The sequence below is a fragment of the Gorilla gorilla genome, chromosome 3 (genome assembly GCF_029281585.2).
Source record: "Gorilla gorilla gorilla isolate KB3781 chromosome 3, NHGRI_mGorGor1-v2.1_pri, whole genome shotgun sequence".
NCBI lineage: Eukaryota > Metazoa > Chordata > Mammalia > Primates > Hominidae > Gorilla > Gorilla gorilla.
The window spans coordinates 171,865,411-171,891,930 of record NC_073227.2 but is presented as its reverse complement, the minus strand read 5'-3'; the positions used below and the strand labels follow the sequence as shown (position 1 = coordinate 171,891,930).

The window sequence follows — 26,520 nt, the reverse complement described above, 5'->3', positions numbered from 1 at the left end:
TATGTAACTTGCTTTCTTTTGACAATGATAATTGTTTATTGGTGCAGAAATGCTCTCTCTAAAGTCAGTTTTCCAAAAAGTAGGCTAACCAGTCTTTTTTTTTTTTGGAGACAGAGTCTCACTCTGTCACCCAGGGTGGAGTGCAGTGGTGCTATTTTGGTTCACTGCAACCTCTGCCTCCTGGGTTGGGTTCAAGCAATTTTCCTGCCTCAGCTTCCTGAGTAGCTGGGATTACAGGTGTGTGCCACCATGCCCAGCTAATGTTTGTGTTTTTAGTAGAGACAATGTTTCACCATGTTGGCCAGGCTGGTCTTAAACTCCTGACCTCAGGTGATCTGCCCACCTTGGACTCCTAAAGTGTTGGGATTACAGGCGTGAGCCACCGTACCCAGCCACTGATCTTTTAAAAAGGGAAATCAGATTGTCTTCCCTACACTCTTAATTCTCAAATGGCTCTCTCAGAATAAAATACAGTCTTTAATACAGTCTATAATGTTCTACAATCATAATCTAGCTCGTGGCCACATCTTTGACCTCATTTTCTTTAGTTCTCAGTTTATTGCTTTATTGTTATTCATCATACATACCAAGCTTATTTCAGCTCCAAGGCCTTTGCATTTGTTCTTCTCTGCCTGAAAGTCTTTTCTTTTTACATGGCTTGCTCTCTTATTCTTGCCTTTGTTCAAATAGAACAGAGAGGCCTACTGCAGTTACACTAGTAAATACACCTTCTCACCTAGACTTTCAGAACAGTTCTTCACTCTGTACTTCCCCCTCCCTTCAAAGCTCTTATTACTGTTTGACGTTATCTTACATATTCGTGTGTTTATTTTCTGACACCTTCTTTAGAATATAAGCTCCATGAAGTCAGGAACAATGTGTTCATCACACAATGCCTGGCCTGCTACTGATGTTCAGTAAATTTTTGTTGAATGAATATGAGGAATTGGTCAATTAAAATACAGAACCCATGTCAAATAAAATATTGGCATTGTGAATGTAAAAGAAATTGATATTTTGTTAATGTGATTGTGTCATTTTACTGTTTAGTGAGGAATACATGCATTTATTGTTGAAATATTATAAAAATATTTCTAAGTTTTAGAATTAAGAACATAGTTACAATGTGGAAATAGTTACAATTAGGAAAAATACAAATATTCACAGGAAAATATTTATTCCCTGAACATTTTTATTTTTAGGTATATCACATGGCATGAATGTTCTGTATATGTCATGAGTAAAGGCGAGTTAATGTCGATAGAAGGAAATTTTTGCACTGAGAGTCATTTTTACTTTTGTTTGCTTTTCACCTATGTGTATACTCTTGTGATTCAATAAGGCCTATTGATTTTTGTGGATAAAAAAATCAGCTTTTCTTCCTTGATTGTCCTATCATCCTCTTATACTATGGCTCAATAAAGATTTATTGAATGAATGTTCAGTTTACTCTATATAATAATGTAGATTACAGAAACAAACACTTTTGGGATTAATAAACTATAATTAGGCTTATACTTTCTGCATGTGTTATAGGTTTTTCTGGCATTTTTGTTGCAAGGGGTGATGGGGGTTACCATTGAAACACCAATGGAAATCATATGATGGTGGCTATAAGATAATCCTTAGATTTTAAAAATTCTAAATCTTGTGACATTAACAAGTACAGCACTCTCTTTAAAAAAAAATTTACTTTTTCAGTTTTTTTCCATTTGGGTAAAAGGCAAAGCATGATATAGGAATGTTCACGGTGCCTAATATATTGTAGTCACTCAGATATAAATGGAATGAATGGATGTATGGATGGATCAATTGAAACATTCAGACTATTTTCGACCAGTTCAAACTTTGGAAATTATGGTTAACCTTTGGGGGAAGGGCTGGATCTTTTTTCTCCCATTGCTAAAAGAATTTGTGTTCATTGGCTTAGTGAGATAATGGTTTTGTAGCTTAATAGATATCTGTAGAGCTACTGTAATGGTGAGCATAATTAATTGATATTTTTAATCTCTCCTGCGGACAAGTCCTGGGGAAATTGGTATTCATAGCAGTTGAAACAAGTGTTATCCAGTGCATAAAGCACTTCCCAATGGTACATACTTAAATTCTGGTACAAGTTATGGTGGCCAGTAGAATAGTGTATCCTTTTCCTATACATGTTTAATAATAGGCTAAATAATTATGTTCTTGTGGTTTCATGCTGTGTTACTTGTTAACATTAAAATTGGCTGTAGTTTTTAATGAATATTTAGATTTCTGTGATTGACTTACATTTATCATTCTACTAAAATAAAATATAGGAAAATTAAGTTTTATTGTATTATATAAACTATGTATTTGAAAATTATTTAATTTTATATTTTGTATTCTGTCTTCATTTCTCATGCATATTTTAACTGATTGTACATTTTTCACCTAGGTCACTTTTGAAATACACAAAGAAAACCTTGCCAATATATTTAGGGAACAGCAAGGAAAAGTTGATGAAGAAATAGGGCTGTGTTCTTCAACTTCAGTTCAAGCAGCCTCTGGCATTAGAAGGGATATTAATGTTTCAGTAGGATCCCAGCAACCAGATACGAAGGATTCTCCTGTCTGTCCTCATTTCACCACAAATGGTAATGAAAATTCAAGTATAGAGAAGACAAGTTCACTAGAATCTGCATCTAATATTGAACTGCAAACTACTAATACATCTTATGAAGAAATGAAAGCTGAGCAAGAAAATCAGGAGTTACCAGATGAAAGCACTTTGGAAGAAACACTGACAAATGAGACAAGGAATGCAGGTGATTTAGAAGTATCTTCTGACATAATAGAAGCTGTGACTATTTCCTCTAATTCTTTTATAACAACTGGCAAAGATTCAATGACTGTCAGTGAAGTAACTGCTTCTATAAGTTCTCCTTCAGAAGAGGATGCTTCAGAGATGCCAGAATTCTTGGATAAGTCTATAGTAGAGGAAGAGGAAGATGATGATTATGTGGAACTGAAAGTAGAAGGCAGTCCTACTGAGGAAGCTAATCTACCCACAGAGCTCCAAGATAACAGTTTGTCTCCAGCTGCATCTGAAGCCGGTGAAAAACTGGACATGTTTGGTAATGATCACAAATTAATATTTCAAGAAGGAAAACCTGTTACTGAAAAGCAAACTGATACTGAAACTCAAGATTCTAAAGATTCTGGAATTCAGACTATGACAGCATCAGGGTCTTCAGCTATGTCACCAGAAACTACTGTTTCCCAAATAGCTGTAGAATCAGACCTTGGTCAGATGCTGGAGGAAGGGAAGAAAGCAACTAACCTCACTAGAGAAACCAAATTAATTAATGATTGTCATGGTAGTGTCTCTGAGGCTTCTTCTGAGCAAAAGATTGCGAAGTTGGATGTTTCCAATGTTGCTACAGATACTGAGAGGCTGGAGTTGAAGGCCAGTCCCAACGTGGAAGCACCTCAACCTCATCGACATGTGCTTGAGGTGATTTTATATATTGTCTTATTCAAGTATTTTTGCACTGAGTTAAAAAAGAGCAAGTGTATATACTTAAATTTTATTTTATTTTGAATTTGGTTCACATGGTATTCACAACTAAATAAATGCAATGAATGTGAAGATTGTATTTCAGATCATTAGCACAGTGTTTGGCAGTTAATGTGAGTTCATTAAATGACAGTTTTTATTACTATTTTTACCATAGTATCACCAGAAGTTACCACTTTGAAGGATTGGTATAATTTTAGTTTATAAAACAAATATTGGAAACACTTGCATTTTACCTTTTATGACTAACCCAATCCTAGTACATTAGTTTTCCAACAAACTCTAGGGCTACCTACCTGCCAGTGTATAATTTTAGTTACTAAGCATGTGATTTAAAATTGTATTATGAAGTCTGTAAGATAGAGGAGCCTTTGTGAGATCTAGAGGCACAGCCTTCTCCTCTGTCCATATCTCAGAGTGACCCATGAGACAGTGCTTGGTAGCATGTTGTCATTTTCCACTTTATTCAATTCTTATCCTCTATCCCACCCTCCTTTTTTTTGTTTTTGTTGGTTGGTTCTTCATTATGTTATCTCTGTTTTTATTCTGCATTCTAGCCACTTCATAATCCAAATGCCACTTAGATTCTAAATACTGCCTTTCTTTTAGGCTAAGGCTAAAAACTAAGAACTGTTACTTGATTCTTTTATAAAATGCTACATAGTGGTAATACTTAACATGGTTCCAAGTTAATTACTTTTAAATTGTGGTAGTTTTGCACTTTTGATAGCTTTGCTTACATGTACTAAAATGTTAATGTTATTACTCATTGATAATTTTTCTTTCTCTAATTTGGTTCTTATAGTGTCTTAAAAATGTGTTAGATGAATTGCATAGAAGCTACTAAATTATTTACTTTGCTAAAGCCTCCTGCTGAAGTTGAACCTATTTTATTACTTTTTAAATTTCTGCATTAGATATCAAGGCAACATGAGCAGCCAGGGCAAGGAATAGCACCAGATGCAGTTAATGGACAAAGGAGGGATTCCAGATCTACTGTGTTTCGTATTCCTGAGTTCAACTGGTCTCAGATGCATCAACGTTTGCTCAATGATCTATTATTTTCAATAGAAACAGATATACAGATGTGGAGAAGGTTTGTCTATATGTTTATTATGGAAGATGTATATAAACCTAGTCTTTATTTTCAAAGAAATCCATAGAAACACTTTGTAATTAATTTCAGACATTTGGTTAAAAAGTAGAATAGAAATTATTCTATGGTAGGGTTTTACTGAATTAACTTTTATTCTCCATTATAAGAATGGAATCCTTATCTGGATTGCAAAAATGTGAAAAGCAGAGGTTTCTCTTTTAAAAAAATCTGTAGTAGATTTCCTGTAGCAATTTTATGGCATGGAATTCACCAGAAGGTAGGTTTATCAAGTTGGTTTATTACTAGAAGTATTAAAAAATAATTGGTATAGGCCGGGCGCAGTTGCTCAAGCCTGTAATCCCAGCACTTTGGGAGGCCGATGCAGGCGGATCATAAGGTCAGGAGGTTGAGACCATCCTGGCTAACACGGTGAAACCCTGTCTCTACTAAAAATACAAAAAAATTAGCTGGGAGTGGTGGCGGGCGTCTGTAGTCCCAGCTACTCGGGAGGCTGAGGCAGGAGAATGGTGTGAACCCGGGAGGTGGAGCTTGCAGTGAGCCAAGACCGCGCCACTGCACTCCGGCCTGGGCGACAGAGCGAGACTCTGTCTCAAAAAAAAAAAAAAAAAAAAATTGTTATAACATTATCAATATTTCCAATGTATTTTTAGCATTAAAAAAAATCTGTGTACTTCAAGTTATCCTCCATTGTATGATTTATGATTTTACAGTGACCTAATTTATTTGTTTTTATTTGTGTAAGATTCTTGTTATGTTTAAAAGCATTTTATAGGCATTACAGAAGAAAATTCATTTTTAATACCACATTTACCAGTATTTACCTCCTAATTTTTGTCACATGATTTCTTAGTTTTGTTCCCAGTAAGGATAATTTTCTTCAACTTTTTATATCCAGTGTAAAATGAATAGTATTTATGTTTCAGCACTGAAGGAGGGCGTGGATAGTAACTACTGATATGGAATGGTCTGTTTCTTCTGAAGAAGTATACACCCTCCAAATGCCTGCTGCATCATCTTCCTTCAGTTTTCAAGATGAAGCAAAAGCACCTTCTTATCTTTCCTCCCCTCAAGTAGGCAAACTGTGATTTCCTTTCTTTAGCTTTATCAGTAAATATGATTTATCTTTGGACAGCCATTCAACAAAGACAGTTATGGACTTCGTGAATAGCAGTGATAATGTCATCTTTGTACACAACACAATTCATCTCATCTCTCAAGTGATGGACAATATGGTCATGGCTTGTGGGGGTATACTGCCATTGCTTTCAGCTGCTACATCGGCTACAGTAAGGACTTAATTACTATATAAAATTGGTGTGAAAACATGAGTGTTATGCAACTTTATTGACTAAAACTTAAATGTGGTGGTTACTATGCATCGTAGGTGCTATAAATAAAAAACAATAGGATCGGCCGGGCGCGGTGGCTCACGCCTGTAATCCCAGCACTTTGGGAGGCCGAGGCGGGCGGATCACGAGGTCAGGAGATCGAGACCATCCTGGCTAACACAGTGAAACCCCGTCTCTACTAAAAAATACAAAAAAAATTAGCCGGGCGTGGTGGCGGGCGCCTGTAGTCCCAGCTACGCGGGAGGCTGAGGCAGGAGAATGGCGTGAACCCGGGAGGCGGAGCTTGCAGTGAGCCGAGATCGCGCCACTGCACTCCAGCCTGGGCGACAGAGCGAGACTCCGTCTCAAAAAAAAAAAAAAAAAAAAAAAAAAAAAAAAAAAAAAAACAATAGGATCTTTTACTTGAGAGGACCTTAGAATCTGTTCTAGTAATGAAAGAACTTAAAAGAATGTTGATTCCCTAAGTATGAGTCAGCTAGTGAAGAATGTGGTTCATGGTGTTTCACCTGTATGTTTCTGTTGCTCCTCCTCATCCCCCGCCCTTTTTAGGTGAAATAATAAGTATAAATCACTCTGTGTTACTAGGTTTCTGAAAGTCTGACTACTTATGCAATTTATAAATTTTAGGACTATATCTGGTAAAATTTTTTTTTCAGAATATATATATATATAAATGTCAAACTTTATTCTTTACAGCATGAACTGGAAAATATTGAACCTACTCAAGGCCTTTCAATAGAAGCCTCTGTGACATTTTTGCAGAGGCTAATTAGCCTTGTGGATGTGCTTATATTTGCAAGTTCTCTTGGCTTTACTGAAATTGAAGCTGAAAAAAGTATGTCATCTGGAGGAATTTTGCGGCAGTGTCTCCGACTAGGTGAGCTGCTAAAAACCGTTGGGAATTTACTAAAAAAAATTTTTCAGTAATTCAGAGATGACATTGAAAATTATCCGTCTTCTGTTGGTGAGAAAATATATGTTAGCTAATTTGTCATATGGTTACTTTTTAATGTATATAGTAGTAGTTGGTAAGTTGGATGGGCAAGAAGGAGGATGTATTTTGAAAAATTTACTAAGGTGATTTTGGTCAGGAATTTCCACTCTCCCCTAACCTTTTTTTTTTTTTTTCTTTTTTCTCCCTGAAATGGTGGTTCTGCTTTCTTGCCAAGGCTGGTGTCAAAATCCTGGGCTCAAGTGATCCCGCCTCCTTATCCTTCCTAGTAGCTGGAATTAGAGGTGCTCCCCTATCTCTTTTTGCTCTAAAGTAGTGCTTCTGAAATTTTAAGGAGATACATAAACTTAAGGTGATTAAAAAACACAAGGTGATTCATAAATTTGATGATCTTGTTAAAATGCAGATTAGATTATATAGGTCTAGGCTGGGGTGGTGGCTCACACCTGTAATCCCAGCTCTTTGGGAGGCCAAAGTGGGTGGATCCCCTGAGGTCAGGAGTTCAAGACCAGCCTGGCCAACATGGTGAAACCCCGTCTTTACTAAAAATAGAAAAATTAACCAGGTGTGGTGGTGCACGCTTGTAATCCCAGCTACTTGGGAGGCTGAGGCAGCAGAATCGCTTGAACCTGGAAGTTGGAGATTGCAGTGAGCCAAGATCACACCACTGCACTGCAGCCTGGGCAATTGAGCAGGACTGTGTCTCAAAAAAAAGGGTTATAGAGGTCTAGGGTGAGGCCTAAAATTGACTACCAAGTCCCAGGTGATGTTGATGCTGCTTTTCTTACAAACACACTTGAATAACAACGTTCTAAACTAGCATCATTCAAGTACAGCCTTTATTCAAAAAAGCTGTGGTAATTTGTTAATGCAGTTAATAAAATCATGAAATCTCTGTTCTTCTCCTGGAAACACTTCTTCCCTAAGTAAAAGTAAAAATACATGAAATGACTTTTTAATGTTAACTGGACTTCTTAGGTGAACCAAAAAACAAAACAAAAAAACCCTTTTTTTTGCATAATTTTCCTTCTATATAGTTGTAAATATCGAGACTTTGTTAAATGATTTGATTATTAAGAGAAGGTGGTGAGGAGAGAAGGCACAAGAAATGGAAGCAAACCATTAGGAGCCATGGTCATATGAAGAGATAAAGCACCTATGAAAACATAACATGGAAGTGGAAAATGTAGTTAATGACATATTTTTTCATATTTAGCAAGAATGTCTGTTACATAAACTAATGTATACCTATGCTTTTTGCCACAAGTATAATTTTTACTCAAAATGCTATTCAAAGTATTTAATAGTATTAGTTTAAATGTAAAATTCCAAGTATTTTATATTTAATAATCAATGGTATATCCTGCTATTCTAAATAACTTGGAATAACAATTTATAGACAGTTGTTTTAAAATTTAAGAGACATTCTAATTGTAAGCATAACAAAATAAAAGTTATCATTTATTGACTATTGTCATTTGTCATTGTTGATTTTCACGGTGACAATTTTGTTCTTTTTATTCATGAGGAAATTGAAGATAAAAGAAATTGGGAAACTTATCTATAGCTAAAAAGCTATAATTGGTGAAGGTAGAATTTGAATACTATACTTTTGTCTAACTAGTGCTCCTACTCTTTCTATTGTAGTATACTTCTTTAATCTATTAGTATTATAATTAAAATATTTAGACTTTATTGCTTTATGTGTGCCATTTTCGAAGGCTTTTCACTTTCCTAGAAAGAGTACATTTCTAGAAGTAAAAGTGCAAGGCTATACTAGCAAAGCCTTACTCAAGAATCATCAGATTCAGAGGCTAGGGAAATACTCTATGTTCCTAGTTTTTCATAGCCACGGAAAAGAATTAAGAGATAATTTAATCTACCCCAGTACCATCTGTTCTTATATATGGAAATGGGACTTAAAAAATGACTTGTCCAAGATCATTTAATAGAGTATGGTAAGCAAAGTAACAGTCCAAATGTGTGATATCTTTTTTTTAATTGTATTTGTGTAAATTTATGGGGTACAAGTGCAATTTTGTTACATACATGGATTGCTTAGTGGTGAAGTTAGGGCTTTTAGGGTATCCATCACATGAATAACACACATTGTACCATTAAGTAATTTCTCATCATCAGACCCCCCTCACCCCCTCATCCTTCTGAGTTCTGAGTCTCCATTTTCTTTCTTTTTTTTTTTTTTTTGGAGATGGAGCCTTACTCTGTCGCCAGGCTGGAGTGCAGTGGCAAGATCTCCGCTCACTGCAACCTCTGCCTTCCGGGTTCAAGCAATTGCCCTATCTCAGCCTCCTGAGTAGCTGGGACTACAGGTGTGCCCCACCACACCTGGCTAATTCTTTGCATTTTTAGTAGAGACGGGGTTTCACCATGTTGACCAGGATGGTCTCGATCTCCTGACCTTGTGATCCACCCGCCTCGGCCTCCCAAAATGCTGGGATTACAGATGTGAGCCCCCACCCCTGGCCTGAGTCTCCATTTTCAATCATTACGCACTCTACTTCCATGTGTACACACTATTTAGCTCCCACTTAAAAGTGAGAACATACAATATTTGTCTCTCTGTGTCTGACTTGTTTCACTTAAGATAATGATCTCCAGTTCCATCTATATTGCTGCAAAAGACATGATTTCTTTCTTTTTTACGGCTGAATATTATTTCATTGCATATATATACCACAGTTTCTTTATCTAGTTATCTGTTGATGGACACTGGTGTCCTCATTCTTGTTTCCTGAGGTTGGAGTTAGAAGTTAGGATGACAGCAGTAAGAGTAACTGACTGAAACCAGGAAATGAGGTGTGATTTTTAACTTTGTAATACAGACTCAAATTTGATTTTATGCAACTTGTGAAAAAGTTTGTATGAAAAATATTTCCTGGGTCTGATAGCAAATTTGATAAAGTAAAATATTTCTTGGGTCTGATAGCAAATTTGACAAAGCTGTATTCCATATTCTCTCTTCCCTCCCCTTGTTCCCTCCTTCCTTTCTTTCAACTTTTATTGCTCTCTTTGGGCACCTTTCAGAACACTTTCTTTCTAAATTCTCGTGCCTGCTAGCCATGTGATAGGCCAGTGATTCTTTGTGAAGTCCCCCCTTAAGTTTGCTATTTTGTTCCTAATTTGCTCTCCCTCCTTTGCTCAGTTCAAGTACCTTGAGTGCTACAGATTTGGAGGGAATTTAGATGATTACATGGTATCAAGCAATTCATAGTGAAGGGTACATAATGTAATTCATCATTTAAAATCCAAAATTAATTTCTAAGTAATCTAACTGCCTGATTTGTGGGAGCCTTAGGTAATTTTAGACTGTATATTAATCAAATTCCCTTTCCTGTCTCCCATTTTCTAAGCAGTTTTAATGAAAGCTAGTAAATGCTGGACCCTATAAAGCTTCTTAGAAAAGCTATATCCTCTATTAGTCTCAATTAATATCATGCTGTAATGATGCAATATAAGAAAAACATCAAAGTTTCCAGTTTAACTAATTTACTTTAATGATGGTAATAGAAGATTGTTACCTCGACTAGTTCATGGTAATGTACTTTGTTCCCTGTTTTCTTCCATTTCTTTCAATTCTTTTCTTCCCTATCCTTTTCTTAACTAAAGATTGTCCCAGCTAGTTTAGTTGAGATCTAAGAAATAGTAGCCTATTGTTAAGATTCCTGAACTGATTTCCTTTCAGCAAACCCTAAACGTTTAGACCACTAGGCCATACTGCCTCCCTAAATCTTAACTGGGCCACAGCATGGAAGCTAACAATATCAGACAACCAACACTAGGCGATAAAGTCTAGGGACATTTTAGGAATAAGCTGAATGTCGTCTGTTTTGAATAAAATCTTATGTAAATCATATTGTGTAGTTGATGTTTTTCACTTCCATAATCTTAAATATTAACTTTTCTTTCGCTATCTTTTCCTTAAAATAAATTACAGTTTGTGCAGTAGCAGTAAGGAATTGCTTGGAGTGTCAACAGCATTCACAACTGAAAACCAGGGGAGATAAAGCCTTGAAACCAATTCATAGCCTTATTCCTTTAGGGAAATCTGCAGCGAAGGTAAGTATACAGATTAATTAATTTTCAAAAAGCATACTCCTATTTTATAATTAAGATTTTTATTTGTTCATTTCAACATAAAGTTAAATAAATCTGGCAGAGATTAAAATAGTTACTTTAGGCCTGGATATAACATTCAAATATTTGTGTTTAAATACACAATAAAGATTTGTTTATACTTAACTTCTCTGCTTTTCCCAGTGTTTACTTTGATTGTTTCTGTGATGTCTTTTCCTTCAAATATGTCATTTTTTCCTGCATGCCATCTTTCTCCACCTCTCTCCCCAACCCCTCAAAGAAGAAGGAAGCATACACACAAAAAAAGTGGGGAAAGGAATGCTATAGCTTTGCTTTTCTGGTTCTGGGAATACAGTGTTTATTTTTAAAGAATATCTGTGTAATGTATATATGAATATATATATATACAATTTTTTTTTTAATCTTAAATAGAGCCCAGTGGACATTGTGACTGGCGGTATATCTCCAGTAAGAGATCTTGACAGGCTTCTACAGGACATGGATATTAATCGGCTTAGGGCAGTTGTTTTCAGAGACATAGTAAGTTACAATATGTCTTTCACATACTCTCTTAACTGATGCATATTTCCTCTTAGGCCTAATGTATTGAGATTAAAAATTCTTTGTGATATCAAATAATGGAGCAGAGATAGAAAGGTCTAGAAACGACTTCTTTTGACAATGATTTTAGAAACAGAATATTAGAAAAGATAGTTTATATAAAGCGAGCTAGCAGATCAGCATAGTGATATTAAAAGGAATAATGCATTATTACATAGTAAGCAGTCTAAGTGCTATACATGTATTAATTAAGTCCAACAACTTACTGAGCTGTACTATTGTAATTTCCATTTTATAGATGAATAATCTGAGGCACATAAAGCTTGAGTAACATCTCCAAGCTAATGTTGATAAACAATGATAAAATCAGGATTCAAACCCAGCAGTCTTAATTCTAAAATTGATGCTCTGAATGTAATAAAATGTTCAACTTCTGAATGGCATATTATTTTACTGAATATTGGATATTTTTTCCTCAAAGGTACACTAATGTGATAAAAAGGTGTATGATGAAATGTTGCTCTCAGTTTGGTGTTTCTAATTTTTTAAAGTTGAAAAACAGTTTTGTTTCAGCTGATTTTGATAGAAAACATTGCTAATTCTTATGTAGACAATTTAAAGTCATATAGAAAGTATAAAGATGAAAGTAAAAATAATTTATAAGTGCACTCATCAGCATTTGGAATATTATCATTAGTAAATATTTGTTGAACACTTACTGTATGTTTTGCATATATATTTCTTATAAACTTTCTAACCTCAATTTTTCTTTTTCCCCTCCCTTTTTTTCAATAGTTTGATTCTCTTTAGTTCTTGACTAGGTTTTTATACATATGTAGAATTTGGAGTATTATCACTACTTAATAGTATTGAATACTTACCGTGTATTAAACATAATACTGGATGCTCTTATCAGGGGTCCCCAACCCCCAGACCACTGACCTGCACTTAGGCTGCACAGCAGGAGGTGAGGTGAGCAAAGGGTGAGGAGTGAAGCCAAGCTCCGCCTCCTGGTCAGATGGGCAGGAGCATTAGACTCTCATAGGAGCACGAACCCTATTGTGAACTGTGCATGCGATGGATCTTGGTTGTGCGCTCCTTATGAAAATCTAATTATAAATGTAATGCACTTGAATCATCCTGAAACCATGCCCCCTACCCCCACCCCACCTCTTACCCCCTACAGATCCACTGAAAAATTGTCTTCTATGAAACTAGTCCCTTGTGCCAAAAAGGTTGGGGACCGCTGCTGTATATGTGTGTTTAATTCTCACAATAATTCTATGAGGGAGTTAGCAATATTTAAGTAATGTGCTTAAGATTATACAATTAGTAAGAGGTGAAAGTGAGTTTAGGACTTTGGGAATCTGATTCTTGAAATTTTGATCTTAACTAAAAGGCTATACTACCTTCTTAGATCATAGTTCTCTAGTAGCTGTTATTATTCCTTTAATTAAGAAGCCATCAACTTTTTTTCTCCCTGGAATCCTTTGAATGTGGTCAGTTTGAGGACCAAATGTTGCTGTTTTCTCCTCTGTTCACTTCTTTTCCACTGGGCAGGTTCTGAGTCTATTGTCCATAACTTTATATTTCCTAGAATGATCCTTAAAAATCTAGAATAGAATTAGCCACATGTGGTAGCACACGCCTCTAGTCCTAGCTACTTGGGAGGCTGAGGTGGGGAGGATCGCTTGAGCCTAGGAGGTCAAGGTTACCGTGGGCTATGATTGTGTCACTACACTCCAGCCTGTGTGATGCAGCGAGACCCTGTCTCATAAACAAATAAACTAGAATAGATGATGTTACTCTTTTTCTTTCAGAATTCTCTAATATCATCTTTTAGTGGTTAAATGGAATCCAAACTCTTCACAGTGCCTCTGGATGATCTGGCTCTTGAAGAACCTTCTAACCAGTTATTATATTACAATATTCTGCAAACAATTAGAATATCTCTTTTACTATATGATTACTGAAAGTCATAAATAATTTTAAGTGTTTTGTAATTATAAAAGTTATATAATCACCTTATAGGAGTTTTAGAAAAAAGAAAACACTGTATTTTACATGCTAGAGTTTAGCCTCTTTAGGGAACAAAAGGAACCTATGATGAAAAAGGAAATCACTGGGTGGGTGCGGTGGCTCACACCTGTAATCCCAGTACTTTGGGAGGCTGAGGCAGGTGGATCACAAGGCCAGGAGATCGAGACCATCCTGGCTAACATGGTGAAACCCCATCTCTACTAAAAATACAAAAGCAGAATTAGCTGGGCATGGTTGTGGGTGCCTGTAGTCCCAGCTACTCGGGAGGCCGAGGCGGGAGAATGGTGTGAACTCGGGAGGCGGAGCTTGCAGTGAGCCGAGATCACACCACTGCAGTCCAGCCGGGGCGACAGAGCAAGACTCCGTCTCAAAAAATAAAATTAAAAAATTAAAAAAATAAAAAGAAAAAAAGGGAAATGACCTAAGATCGAGAACATAAATAAATTTCTACCTTGAGGTTAAGAGCTAAGGTTTTTAATCACCATAATCTGAGTTCAGATTTGCTTTTTTACATACTGTATGTCCTTAAGTAAGTTGCTTCTCTAAGCCTTATCTTGTTCAAGTTTGCTAATAAAAATATGTATGAAATACATAGCACAGTGCCTGGCCTACGGTAAGTATTCAATAAATGACAGCTACAATGGAAAGCAAATCTATTTCTTGAGTTAGGATTTAAATGTAAACGATTTATGGGATATTTTTTATTTGAGGCCAAAAATCAGGCATATACTGTAAACTTCATGTGGTAGTTAGTAAACATTGAACATATTAATGGGCTAAATAAGGATTTAGATTGGCATAACTAATTTATAACAGACTAAGAAGTTAAGAACAAGTAAATTATTTGCTTGCATTTTGAATATTAATATCATTAGCAGCAGTTATTATAACAGATGGCAGAATTGTGTGGCAGAAGAACATGGATATGTCTAGAGAAAAGGGGTGGTTTATAAAAAAGACAAATGTACCTTTGTTTTTTCCAACAGACTAAGAAGTCATTACACATGAACCTGCAAAATATCATAGATTTTGTCAGATCATGGATCACAAATATGTCAAAGAATTGCATCAAGTGGATATGTTCAAATTGAGCCTATCTTCTATTTTTCTGAAATTGATTATATCCAAAATTTTTGACATTAAGTATTAACAATTAGTCTGATTTTTACCATTAGTTTCTATTTACAGGCATGCCTCATTTTATTGTGCTTTGCTATTGCATGTTGCTGATTACTGGATTTTTTACAAATTGATGGTTTTTGGCAACCCTGTGTTGAGCTAGTCTATCCATGCCATTTATTCAACAGCATGTACTTTATGTCTTTATGTCATATATTGGTAATTCTTACAATATTTCAAACCTTTTCATTATTATTATTTATCTGTCATGCTGATCTGTCATCAGTGATCTTTGGTATTACTATTGTAATTGTCTTGGGGCACACAAACCACACCCATTTAAGACAGTGAACTTAATAAATTTCTGACTGTGCTACAAACTGGCCATTCCTGTCTCTCCCCATCTCCTTGGGAGGGGCCATTCCCCTGTCTCTCTATTTCCTGAAACACAACAATATTGAAATGAGACCAATTACAGCCCTACAGTGGCCTCTAAGGGTTCAAGAGAAAGGAAAAGTTGCATGTCTCTCACTTTAAATAAAAAGCTAGAAATGATTAAGCTTAGTGAAGATGATATATCAAAAGCTGATACAGGCCAAAAGCTGGGCTTCTTGTGCCAAACATTTAGCCAAGTTGTGAAGGCAAATGCAAAGTTCTTAAAGGAAATTAAAAGTAAATGATTACTCCAGTGAGCAAATGACTGATAAGAAGTAAAACGGCTTTATACTGTTGATTTGAAGAAAGTTTTAGTGGTCTGTATAAAAGATCCAACCAGCCACACTATTTACTTAGGCCAAAGCCTATTTCAGATAAGGCTCCAACGCTCTTCAATTCTGTAAAGGCTGAGAGAAGTGAGGAAGCTGCAGAAGAAAAGTGAAGCTACCAGAGGTTGGTTCATAAAATTTAAGAAAAGAAGCTGTCTCCATAACAGAAAAGTACAAGGTGAAGCAATAGGTTCAGAAGAGCTAGCTAAGAAATTGATGAAGGTGTCTACACTAGGCAACAGATTTTCAATGTGGACAAAACAACTTTTTTTTTTTAATACTTTAAGTTCTAGGGTACATGTGCACAACGTGCAGGTTTGTTACATATGTATCCATGTGCCGTGTTGGTGTGCTGCACCCATTAACTCATCATTTACATTAGGTATATCTCCTAATGCTATCCCTCTCCCCTAACCCCACCCCATGACAGGCCCTGGTGTGTGATGTTCCCCTTCCTGTGTCCAAGTGTTCTCATTGTTCAATTCCCACCTATGAGTGAGAAGATGCAGTGTTTGGTTTTTTGTCCTTGCAATAGTTTGCTGAGAATGATGGTTTCCAGCTTCATCCATGTCCCTACAAAGGATATAAACTCATCCTTTTTTATGGCTGCATAGTATTCCATGGTGTATATGTGCCACATTTTCTTAATCCAGTCTATCATTGATGGACATTTGGATTGGTTCCAAGTCTTTGCTATTGTGAATAGTCCTGCAGTGAACATACGTGTGCATGTGTCTTTATAGCAGCATGATTTATAATCCTTTGAGTATATACCCAGTAATGGGATGGCTGGGCCAAATGGTATTTCTAGTTCTAGATCCCTGAGGAATCGCCACACTGTCTTCACAATGGTTGAACTAGTTTACAGTCCCACCAACACTGTAAAAGTGTTCCTGTTTCTCCACATCCTCTCCAGCACCTGTTGTTTCCTGACTTTTTAATGATCGCCATTCAAACTGGTGTGAGATGGTATCTCATTGTGGTCTTGATTTGCATTTCTCTGATGGCCAGTGATGATGAGCATTTTTTCATGTGTCTGTTGGCTGCATAAATATCTTCTTTTGAGAATTGTCTGTTCATCTCCTTCGCCCACTTTTTGATGGGGTTGTTTTTTTCTTGTAAATTTGTTTGAGTTATTTGTAGATTCTGGATGTTAGCCCTTTGTCAGATGAGTAGATAGCAAAAATTTTCTCCCATTCTGTAGGTTGCCTGTTCACTCTGATGGTAGTTTCTTTTGCTGTACAGAAGCTCTTCAGTTTAAATAGATCCCATTTGAAAATTCAAAAAATCAGAGCACCTCTCCCCCTCCAAAGGAACGCTGCTCCTTGCCAGCAATGGAACAAAGCTGGACAGAGAATGACTTTGACGAGTTGAGAGAAGAAAGCTTCAGATGGTCAGACTTCTCTGAGCTAAAGGAGGAAGTTTGAACCCATCCAAAAGAAGCTATGAAAACCTTGAAAAAAGATTAGACGAATGGCTAACTAGAATAACCAGCGTAGAGAAGTCCTTAAAGGACCTGATGGAGCTGAAAACCATGGCAACAAGTACTGCGTGACAAATGCACAAGCTTCAGTAGCCAATTCGATCAACTGGAAGAAAGGGTGTCAGTGATTGAAGATCAAATGAATGAAATGAAGTGAGAAGAGAAGTTTAGAGAAAAAAGAGTAAAGAGAAATGAACGAAGCCTCCAAGAAATATGGGACTATGTGAAAAGACCAAATCTACGTCTGATTGGTGTACCTGAAAGTGATGGGGAGAGTGATACCAAGTTGGAAAACACTCTGCAGGATATTATCCAGGAGAACTTCCCCAACCTAGCAAGGCAGGCCAACATTCAAATTAAGGAAATACAGAGAACACCACAAACATACTCCTCGAGAAGAGCAACTCCAAGACACATAATTGTGAAATTCACCAAAGTTGAAATGAAGGAAAAAATGTTAAGGGCAGCCAGAGAGAAAGATTGGGTTACCCACAAAGGGAAGCTCATCAGACTAAGAGCAGATCTCTTGGCAGAAACTCTACAAGCCAGAAGAGAGTGGGGGCCAATATTCAACATTCTTAAAGAAACGAATTTTCGACCCAGAATTTAATATCCAGCCAAACTAAGCTTCATAAGTGAAGGAGAAATAAAATCCTTTACAGACAAGTAAATGCTGAGAGATTTGTCACCACCAGGCCTGCCCTACAAGAGCTCCTGAAGGAAGCACTAAACATGGAAAGGAACAACCAGTACCAGCCACTGCAAAAACATGCCAAATTGTAAAGACCATCGATGCTAGGAAGAAACTGCATCAACTAATGAGCAAAATAACCAGCTAACATCATAATGACAGGATCAAATTCACACATAACAATATTAACTTTAAATGTAAATGGGCTAAATGCTCCAATTAAAAGACACAGACAGGCAAATTGGGTAAAGAGTCAAGACCCATCAGTGTGCTGTATTCAGGAGACCCATCTCACGTGCAGAGACACACATAGGCTGAAAATAAAGAGATGGAGGAAGATCTACCAAGCAAATGGAAAACAAAAAAAGGCAGGGGTTGCAATCCTAGTCTCTGATAAAACAGACTTTAAACCAACAAAGATCAAAAGAGACAAAGAAGGCCATTACATAATGGTAAAGGGATCAATTCAACAAGAAGAGCTAACTATCCTAAAAATATATGCACCCAATACAGGAGCACCCAGATTCATAAAGCAAGTCCTTAGAGACCTAGAAAGAGACTTAGACCCCCACACAATAATAATGGGAGACTTTAACACCCCACTGTCAACATTAGACAGATCAACGAGACAGAAAGTTAACAAGGATATCCAGGAATTGAACTCAGCTCTGCACCAAGTGGACCTAATAGACATCTACAGAACTCTCCACCCCAAATCAACAGAATAATCATTCTTCTCAGCACCACGTCGCACTTATTCCAAAATTGACCACATAGTTAGAAGTAAAGCACTCCTCAGCAAATGTAAAAGAACAGAAATTATAACAAACTATCTCTCCGACCACAGTGCAATCAAACTAGAACTCAGGATTAAGAAACTCACTCAAAACCACTCAACTACATGGAAACTGAGCAACCTACTCCTGAATGACTACTGGGTACATAACAAAATGAAGGCAGAAATAAAGATGTTCTTTGAAACCAACGAGAACAAAGACACAGCATACCAGAATCTCTGGGACACATTTAAAGCAGTATGTAGAGGGAAATTTATAGCACTAAATGCCCACAGGAGAAAGCAGGAAAGATCTAAAATTGACACCCTAACATCACAATTAAAAGAACTAGAGAAGCAAGAGCAAACACATTGAAAAGCTAGCAGAAGGCAAGAAATAACTAAGATCAGAGCAGAACTGAAGGAGATAAGAGACACAAAAAACCCTTCAAAAAAATCAATGAATCCAGGAGCTGGTTTTTTGAAAAGATCAACAAAATTGATAGGCCACTAGCAAGACTAATAAAGAAGAAAAGAGAGAGGAATCGAGTGACTCAATATAAAATGATAAAGGGGATATCACCACCAATCCCACAGAAATACAAATTACCATCAGAGAATACTATAAACACCTATACGCAAATAAATTAGAAAATCTAGAAGAAATGGATAAATTCCTGGACACCCTCCCAAGACTAAACCAGGAAGAAGTTGAATCCCTGAAGAGACCAATAGCAGGCTCTGAAATTAAGGCAATAATTAATAGCCTACCAACCAAAAAAAGTCCAGGACCAGACGGATTCACAGCTAAATTCTACCAGAGGTGCAAGGAGGAGCTGGTACCATTCTTTCTGAAACTATTCCAATCAATAGAAAAAGAAGGAATCCTCCCTAACTCATTTTATGAGGCCAGCATCATCCTGTTACCAAAGCCTGGCAGAGACACAACAAAAAAAGAGAATTTGAGACCAATATCCCTGATGAACATCGATGCAAAAATCCTCACTAAAATACTGGCAAACCAAATCCAGCAGCACATCAAAAAGCTTATCCACCATGATCAAGTGGGCTTCATGCCTGGGATGCAAGGCTGGTTCAACATATGGAAATCAATAAACGTAATCCAGCATATAAACAGAACCAACGACAAAAACTACATGATTGTCTCAATAGATGCAGAAAAGGCCATTGACAAAATTCAACAGCGCTTCATGCTAAAAACTCTGAATAAATTAGGTATTGATGGGACGTATCTCAAAATAATAAGAGCTATTTATGACAAACCCACAGCCAATATCATACTGAATGGGGAAAACTGGAAGCATTCCCTTTGAAAACTGGCACAAGACAGGGATGCCGTCTCTCACCACTCTTATTCAACATAGTGTTGGAAGTTCTGGCCAGGGCAATCAGGCATGAGAAAGAAATAAAGGGTATTCAATTAGGAAAAGAGGAAGTCAAATTGTCCCTGTTTGCAGATAACATGATTGTATATTTAGAAAACCCCATCATCTCAGCCCAAAATCTCCTTAAGCTGATAAGCAACTTCAGCAAAGTATCAGGATATAAAATCAATGTGCAAAAATCACAAACATTCCTATACACCAATAACAGACAAACAGCCAAATCATGAGTGAACTCCCATTCACAATTGCTTCAAAAAAAATAAAATACCTAGGAATCCAACTTACAAGGGATGTGAAGGACCTCTTCAAGCAGAACTACAAATCACTGCTCAGCGAAATAAAAGAGGACACAAACAAATGGAAAAACATTCCATGCTCATGGATAGGAAGAATCAATATCGTGAAAATGGCCATACTGCCCAAGGTAATTTATAGATTCATTGCCATCCCCATCAGGCTACCAATGACTTTCTTCACAGAATTGGATAAAACTACTTTAAAGTTCATATGGAACCAAAAAAGAACCTGCATTTCCAATGTAATCTTAAGCCAAAAGAATAAAGCTGGAGGCATCACACTACCTGACTTCAAGCTATACTATAAGGCTACAGTAACCAAAATAGCATGGTACTGGTACGAAAACAGAGATATAGACCAACGGAACAGAACAGAGGCCTCAGAAATAACACCACACATCTACAACTATCTGATCTTCGACAAACCTGACAAAAATAAGAAATGGGGAAAGGATTCCCTATTTAATAAATGGTGCTGGGAAAACTAGCTAGCCATATGTAGAAAGCTGAAAGTGGATCCCTTCCTTACACCTTATACAAAAATTAATTCAAGATGGATCAAAGACTTAAATGTAAGACCTAACACCATAAAAACCCTAGAAGAAAACCTAGGCAGTACCATTCAGGACACAGGCATGGGCAAGGACTGCATGTCTAAAACACCAAAAGCAATGGCAACAAAAGCCAAAACACCTTTTATTGGAAGAAGATACCATCCTACAATGTTCCTAGCTACCAGGTAATCAATGCCTGGCTTCAGTGTTACAAAGGACAGGCTGATTCTCTTGTTAGGGACTAATACAGCTGGTGACTTTAAGTTAAAGCCAATGCACATTTATCATTCTGAAAATCCTCGGACCCTTAAGAATTATTATAAATCTACTCTGCCTGTGCTCTATGAAAGGAAGGACAAAGCCTAGATAAGAGCGCATCTGTTTACGACATGGCTTACTGAATGTTTTAAGGCCACTATTGAGACCTGCTGTTCAGAAGAAAAGAGTCTTTTCAAATTATTACTGCTCATTGATAATCAACCTGGTCACCCAACAGCTCTGATCAGATATACAAGGAGATTCATGTTATTTTCATGCTTTTTAGTGAAATATTCATTCTGCAGTTCATGGATTAAGAGTCATTTTGACTTACTATTTAAGAAATACTTCTTATTATTTAAGACATACATTTTATCAGGCTGTAGCTGCTATAGATAGTAATTCCTTTGATGGATCTGGGCAAAGTAAATGGAAAATCTTCTGGAATTGATTCACTATTGTAGATACCATGAAGTACCCATGTGATTCATGGGAAGAAATCAACATATCAATGTTAATAGGAGTTTGGAAGAAATTGATTACAATTCTCATGGATGACTTTTAGGAGTTCATGATTTCCATGGAGGAAGTCACTGCTGATGTGGTGGAAATAGCAAGAGAATCAGAATCAGAAGCAGAGCCTAAACATGTGATTGAATTCCTACAATGTCATGATAATACTCCAACGAATGAAGAGTTGCTTCCTATGGATAATCAAAGAAATTGGTTTCCTACAATGGAATCCATTCATGATGAAGATACTGTGAACATTGTTGAAATGATAACAAAGGATTTAGAATATTACTTAAATGTATTTGATAAAACCTTTGTAGGGTTTCAGAGGAATGACTCCAATCCTGTGAGTAAAATGCTATGAAACAGCATTGCTTGCTACAGAAAAATCTTTTGTGAAAGAAAGATTCAGTTAATGTGGCAAAGTTCCTTGTCTTATTTTAAGAGATTGCTACAGTTACCACCCTCACCCATCAGTCGACATCCATGAATGTGGAGATACAACCTTCCACTAGCAAAAAGATTGTGACTGACTGAAAGTTCAGATAATTGTTAGCATTTTTAAGCTGTAAAATATTTTGAAATTAAGTTATGTGCTTTTTTTTAGATACAATGCTGTTGTACAATTAATAGATTACAGTATAGTGTAAACGTAACCTTTGTATACACTCGGAAACTAAAATATTTGTGTGACTCACTTTATTGTGATAGCCACTTTATTGCAGTGGTCCAGAACTAAACCTGTGGTATCTCCATGGTATGCCTGGATTTATCTGATAGGGAACAGTGTTCTTCATGTTCTTATTTTAAATTTACCTTCTGCTTGAGCCTTTGGTTTTCAGAATTTGATAGATAAATTTGAGTTTTTTCTTTAAATTAACAAGTTCAAACATATTTGGGAAAGTTAGTAGAATAGTGGTGTGTGTAGGTTCTCCTTGAAGATGGGGAATTTGACAAGATAAAGAGGTCAGTGATATATAGGTGACCTGTAGAGCTAGAATGGAGCCTAGGCCCTTCAAGAGGTCAGTCTAGTTTGTCTTCTTTCTCATAGATTCTTTATTTTAAATCTTGATATATAATTGTTTGTACTATTTTAAATACTCTCAAGAATTCCTTTGTGGTCAGGTGTGGGAGCTCACACCTATAATCCTAGTGCTTTGGGAGGCTAAGGCAGGAGGATTGCTCGAGGCCAAGAGTTCGAGACCAGCCTGAGCTACATAACTAAGACCCTGTCTCTTCAAGAAATTAAAAAACAAAAATTAGCTGGATGTGATGGTGTATTCTTGTAGTCCTAGCTACTTGTGAGGCTGAGGCAGGAAGATCTCTTGAGCACGGGAGTTCAAGGGTACAGTGAGCTATGATTGTGTCATTGTACTCCAGCCTGGGCAATGGAGTGGGGCCCTGTCTAAAAAAAAGAAGGAATTCCTTTGGCATCCTATTCTGTATCTAATAGCTCCAGTTTTTTTCTTCTGCATGTTTATTTTTTGGCACTTTTATTGTGATATTTTATGTATTTTAGTTTTTATGATTATAGATAAAAATAACCAGTTATCCTCATATCATTGTTTATTTATTTATTTATTTATTGATTGCTTGATTGAGATAGAGTCTCACTCACTCTGTCGCCCAGGCTTGAGTGCAGTGATGCGATCTCAGCTCACTGCAACCTCTGCCTCCTGGGTTCAAGCCATTCTCCCACCTCAGGCTCCTGAGTAGCTGGGATTACAGGCATGTGCCACCACACCTGGTTAATTTTTGTATTTTCAGTAGAGATGGGGTTTCACTATGTTGGCCAGGCTGGTCTCAAATTCCTGACCTCAAGTGATCCGCCTGGTTTGGCCCCCAAAGTACTGGGATTACAGGTATGAGCCACCGCATCTGACCTGTTTTCATATAATTATAATTACTGTTTGTTTGATTAACATTATAATGTATATTAGGACATACGTCTTTAGATTGAATAATTTAAAAAAATGAGCTAGCTTCTCTCTTTCCATGTTTTGCAAGTATAAAGCTTCTCATTTAAAGACATTTTTCTAAGAGTCTTTGCCTAATGTTTGCTCAAGTAAGTTTATTAATAAATTTATTATTTATGTAGGTAATGTATTTTCTGTGTATATTGAAAGATTTGTGAACATGTTTTCTATTTAAACATTGTGATGTAAAATGTAATGATGTTATTTTATGGTTACATAATCAACTCCTTTAATTTTTTTTCCCAGGAGGATAGCAAACAAGCTCAATTTTTAGCCTTGGCAGTAGTATACTTTATCTCTGTTCTTATGGTCTCCAAGTACAGAGACATTTTGGAACCCCAAAATGAAAGGCATAGCCAGTCATGTACAGAAACTGGCAGTGAAAATGAAAATGTATCACTCTCTGGTAAGTTTGCATTTTCTATTCCTTTGTACCAAAGTTCAAATAAATGTTACTTACTTTTGATGGTTAAAATATTGATATTGGAATTTAAATCCATTTCTGTGCAAATTAAGGGAGAGCATACATATATTTTTATTATTAACTAAAAGTTGTGGCTTGAATATAATGTAATTAATTGCAATTGGGATATTTTTTGTTCTTTAAATGAACTAATTAAAGGTAAGTCAGAAAATGTTATACAAAAAGAGTTGAAAAATTTTATTGACTTCATTTGCTGTGAAGAATCACTAACTCATATTCTAAGAGACAGACTTGTTAACAAGTAACTGCAATAATTGGAGTATTAAAAGTAGCTCCCAGTTATAAAAGTATAGTTAGTTAAGTAGCTGTTGCAATTATAGAAGTAGCTACCACCCAAAGGAGGCAATTTATTATTCACTCGATATTCATTCAATATCTACTGGATACTTGGGTATATATTCATGACTAAAACAAAACAAAAAATCTGTGTCCTTATGGAGCTTATATTCTAATGGGAGGAGATAGAAAATATCTACATGCTATAAGTAAATTGTATAGTATTTTAGAAGGTGGTGAAAGTGCTAAGAAAAAAAAAAGAAAGTAATAAAGATGGTAAAAATATCAGGAATGACCAGGAGTAATTGGGTATGGATTTCTCTCTGAGGGAAATGAGAAGTCATTGGAGGGTTTTGAGTACAGGAGTTACAATTTATGTTTTTAGAAGTACCTCTAGGCTGGGCTTGGTAGTTCACGCCAGTAATCCCAGCACTTTGGGAAGCCGAGGCAGCTGGATCACTTGAGGTCAGGAGTTGGAGACCATCCTGGCCAACATGGTAAAACCCTATCTCTTCTAAAAATACAAAAAATAAGCCAGGCATGGTGGTGGGTGCCTGTAATCCCAGCTACTTAGGAAGCTGAGGCAGGAGAATCGCTTGAACTTGGGAGGCAGAGGTTGCAGTGAGCAGAGATCCCACCACCACAACTCCAGCCTGGGTGACAGAGTGAGACTCCGTTTCCAAAAAAAAAAAAAAAAGTAACTGTATTCTGTGTAGAGGATATAGTGTAGAGGGCAAGGATAATCAGTGTTTTTGGCTGGGTACTGCTGTTTAATACCTTACCCTGCACTTAGTGTCCTAAGACCATAACCATTTTAATCTTTCCTTCATGATTTCTTGAGTTAGATTTGGATAGGGCACGGTGGGCATGGTTTATCCCTGTTTCAGATGATGTTTGCTGGGTCTGGAAAATCTAAGATGACTTTTCTGATAGTGTAGATAGTGCCTCAGGTGGGATGGCTCCAAGAGCTGAGACTGACTGACTAAAACAGCTGAGCTGGGGTTGTGTGTCTGCAGTCTTGATACTTGTTCTCAACTGAGTTCCTGGTTTCCTTCATTAGTTTGGAGAGCATCTCTGTCTCCATATCATCTCTCTACATGTTCTTTCCAGCAAGGTAGATCAGAAATAAGCCACACTTCTTACAGAGATGTTCAGAGATTCTGGGAATGCAAGAGCTGCCAGACCTTAAAACGTGGGCCAAATAGTGGCCCACTGCTGCTTTTGCCAGATCCTGTTGGTTATTGTCAGCCAAGCCTAGTCCAGATTCAAGGGCTTGTCAAGGGGTGCATACCAGGAGACATGGGGCAGTAGGATTATTAAAACAACCCTCTTCCACAACAGTTAAGAAGGAGGATATTGCAGTAATCAGTAATCCAGGCAAGAGGTTATGGTGGGATGGATTAGGTTGGTAACTAGAGATGGTGAGAGGCAGTCAGATTCTGGATATGTTTTAGTGGTAGAAAAAACAGAATTTTAAAACATTAGGTGTGCGTTTTGTGAATGAAAAAGGTAGTCAAAAATGATTACAAGGTACAGTGGAGTAGATTAAAGGTGAAAGAGATTTTCAGGGAAAGATAAAAAGAGAAGAAATTCAGTTTTCAGCATGTTGAGTTTGAGATGTTTTTTAGACATGTAAGATAAGTTGTAGGGTAGCAGTTATATTTAATAGTTTGAGTTTTTTGGTGGGGAAATATAGTGGTATTTAAAACTTGGAGAATGAATGATACCACGAAGGGACTAAATGCAGACAGAGAACATAAGAGGAACAAGGACTGAACCTTGTGTCCCTCCAACTTAAGAAATCAGGGAGAAAAAGAGGTGAAGGATGTTAAGAAGGAACAGTCAGTGAGGTAGTACAAGGAAAACAAAAAGAGAATGGTGTCCTGCAAGCCGAGGAAAGGAAGCATTGTCTAGTTGGAGGGAATAATCAGCTGTTGCTGTTATGTGAAGTCCTATTAGGACTGAAAACTGACCATTGGAGTTAGCAAGATGCAGATTTTTTGGTGACCTTGATAAGACTATTTTTGCTAGAATGTGTTGAAACCCTGATTAAAGGGAGTGAGAATTAAAAGAGAGAAAAGGAGGTGTTCCTTGTTGAACTGGATTTTAAGGATCATTGAATTATTTATGCATGTAGAAGGGGTAACAAGTTTTCCAGCTGCAGTAACCATGTTTGAGGTAGAGCTTTTTATTTTATCCTAAAGATTGCGGACTTGGGCCAGGCATGGTGGTGCATGCCTATAATCCTAGCACTTTGGGAGGCCGAGGCA

At 36.8% G+C, this 26,520-nt stretch overlaps 1 protein-coding gene across 4 annotated transcripts in view; it reads left to right on the top strand.

The window, feature by feature from the left end:
* LRBA (LPS responsive beige-like anchor protein) overlaps positions 1–26,520 on the top strand; it is a 766,360-nt gene that overhangs the window by 155,900 nt on the left and 583,940 nt on the right. For all 4 annotated transcript variants that reach the window (XM_031010185.3, XM_055385519.2, XM_055385518.2 and 1 more), the window contains exons 23-29: positions 2,420–3,478; positions 4,459–4,637; positions 5,791–5,944; positions 6,704–6,884; positions 10,915–11,036; positions 11,487–11,594; positions 23,737–23,896. In XM_031010185.3, coding sequence (XP_030866045.3) covers positions 2,420–3,478; positions 4,459–4,637; positions 5,791–5,944; positions 6,704–6,884; positions 10,915–11,036; positions 11,487–11,594; positions 23,737–23,896 — 1,963 coding nt within the window. The remainder of the gene's footprint in view (positions 1–2,419; positions 3,479–4,458; positions 4,638–5,790; positions 5,945–6,703; positions 6,885–10,914; positions 11,037–11,486; positions 11,595–23,736; positions 23,897–26,520) is intronic.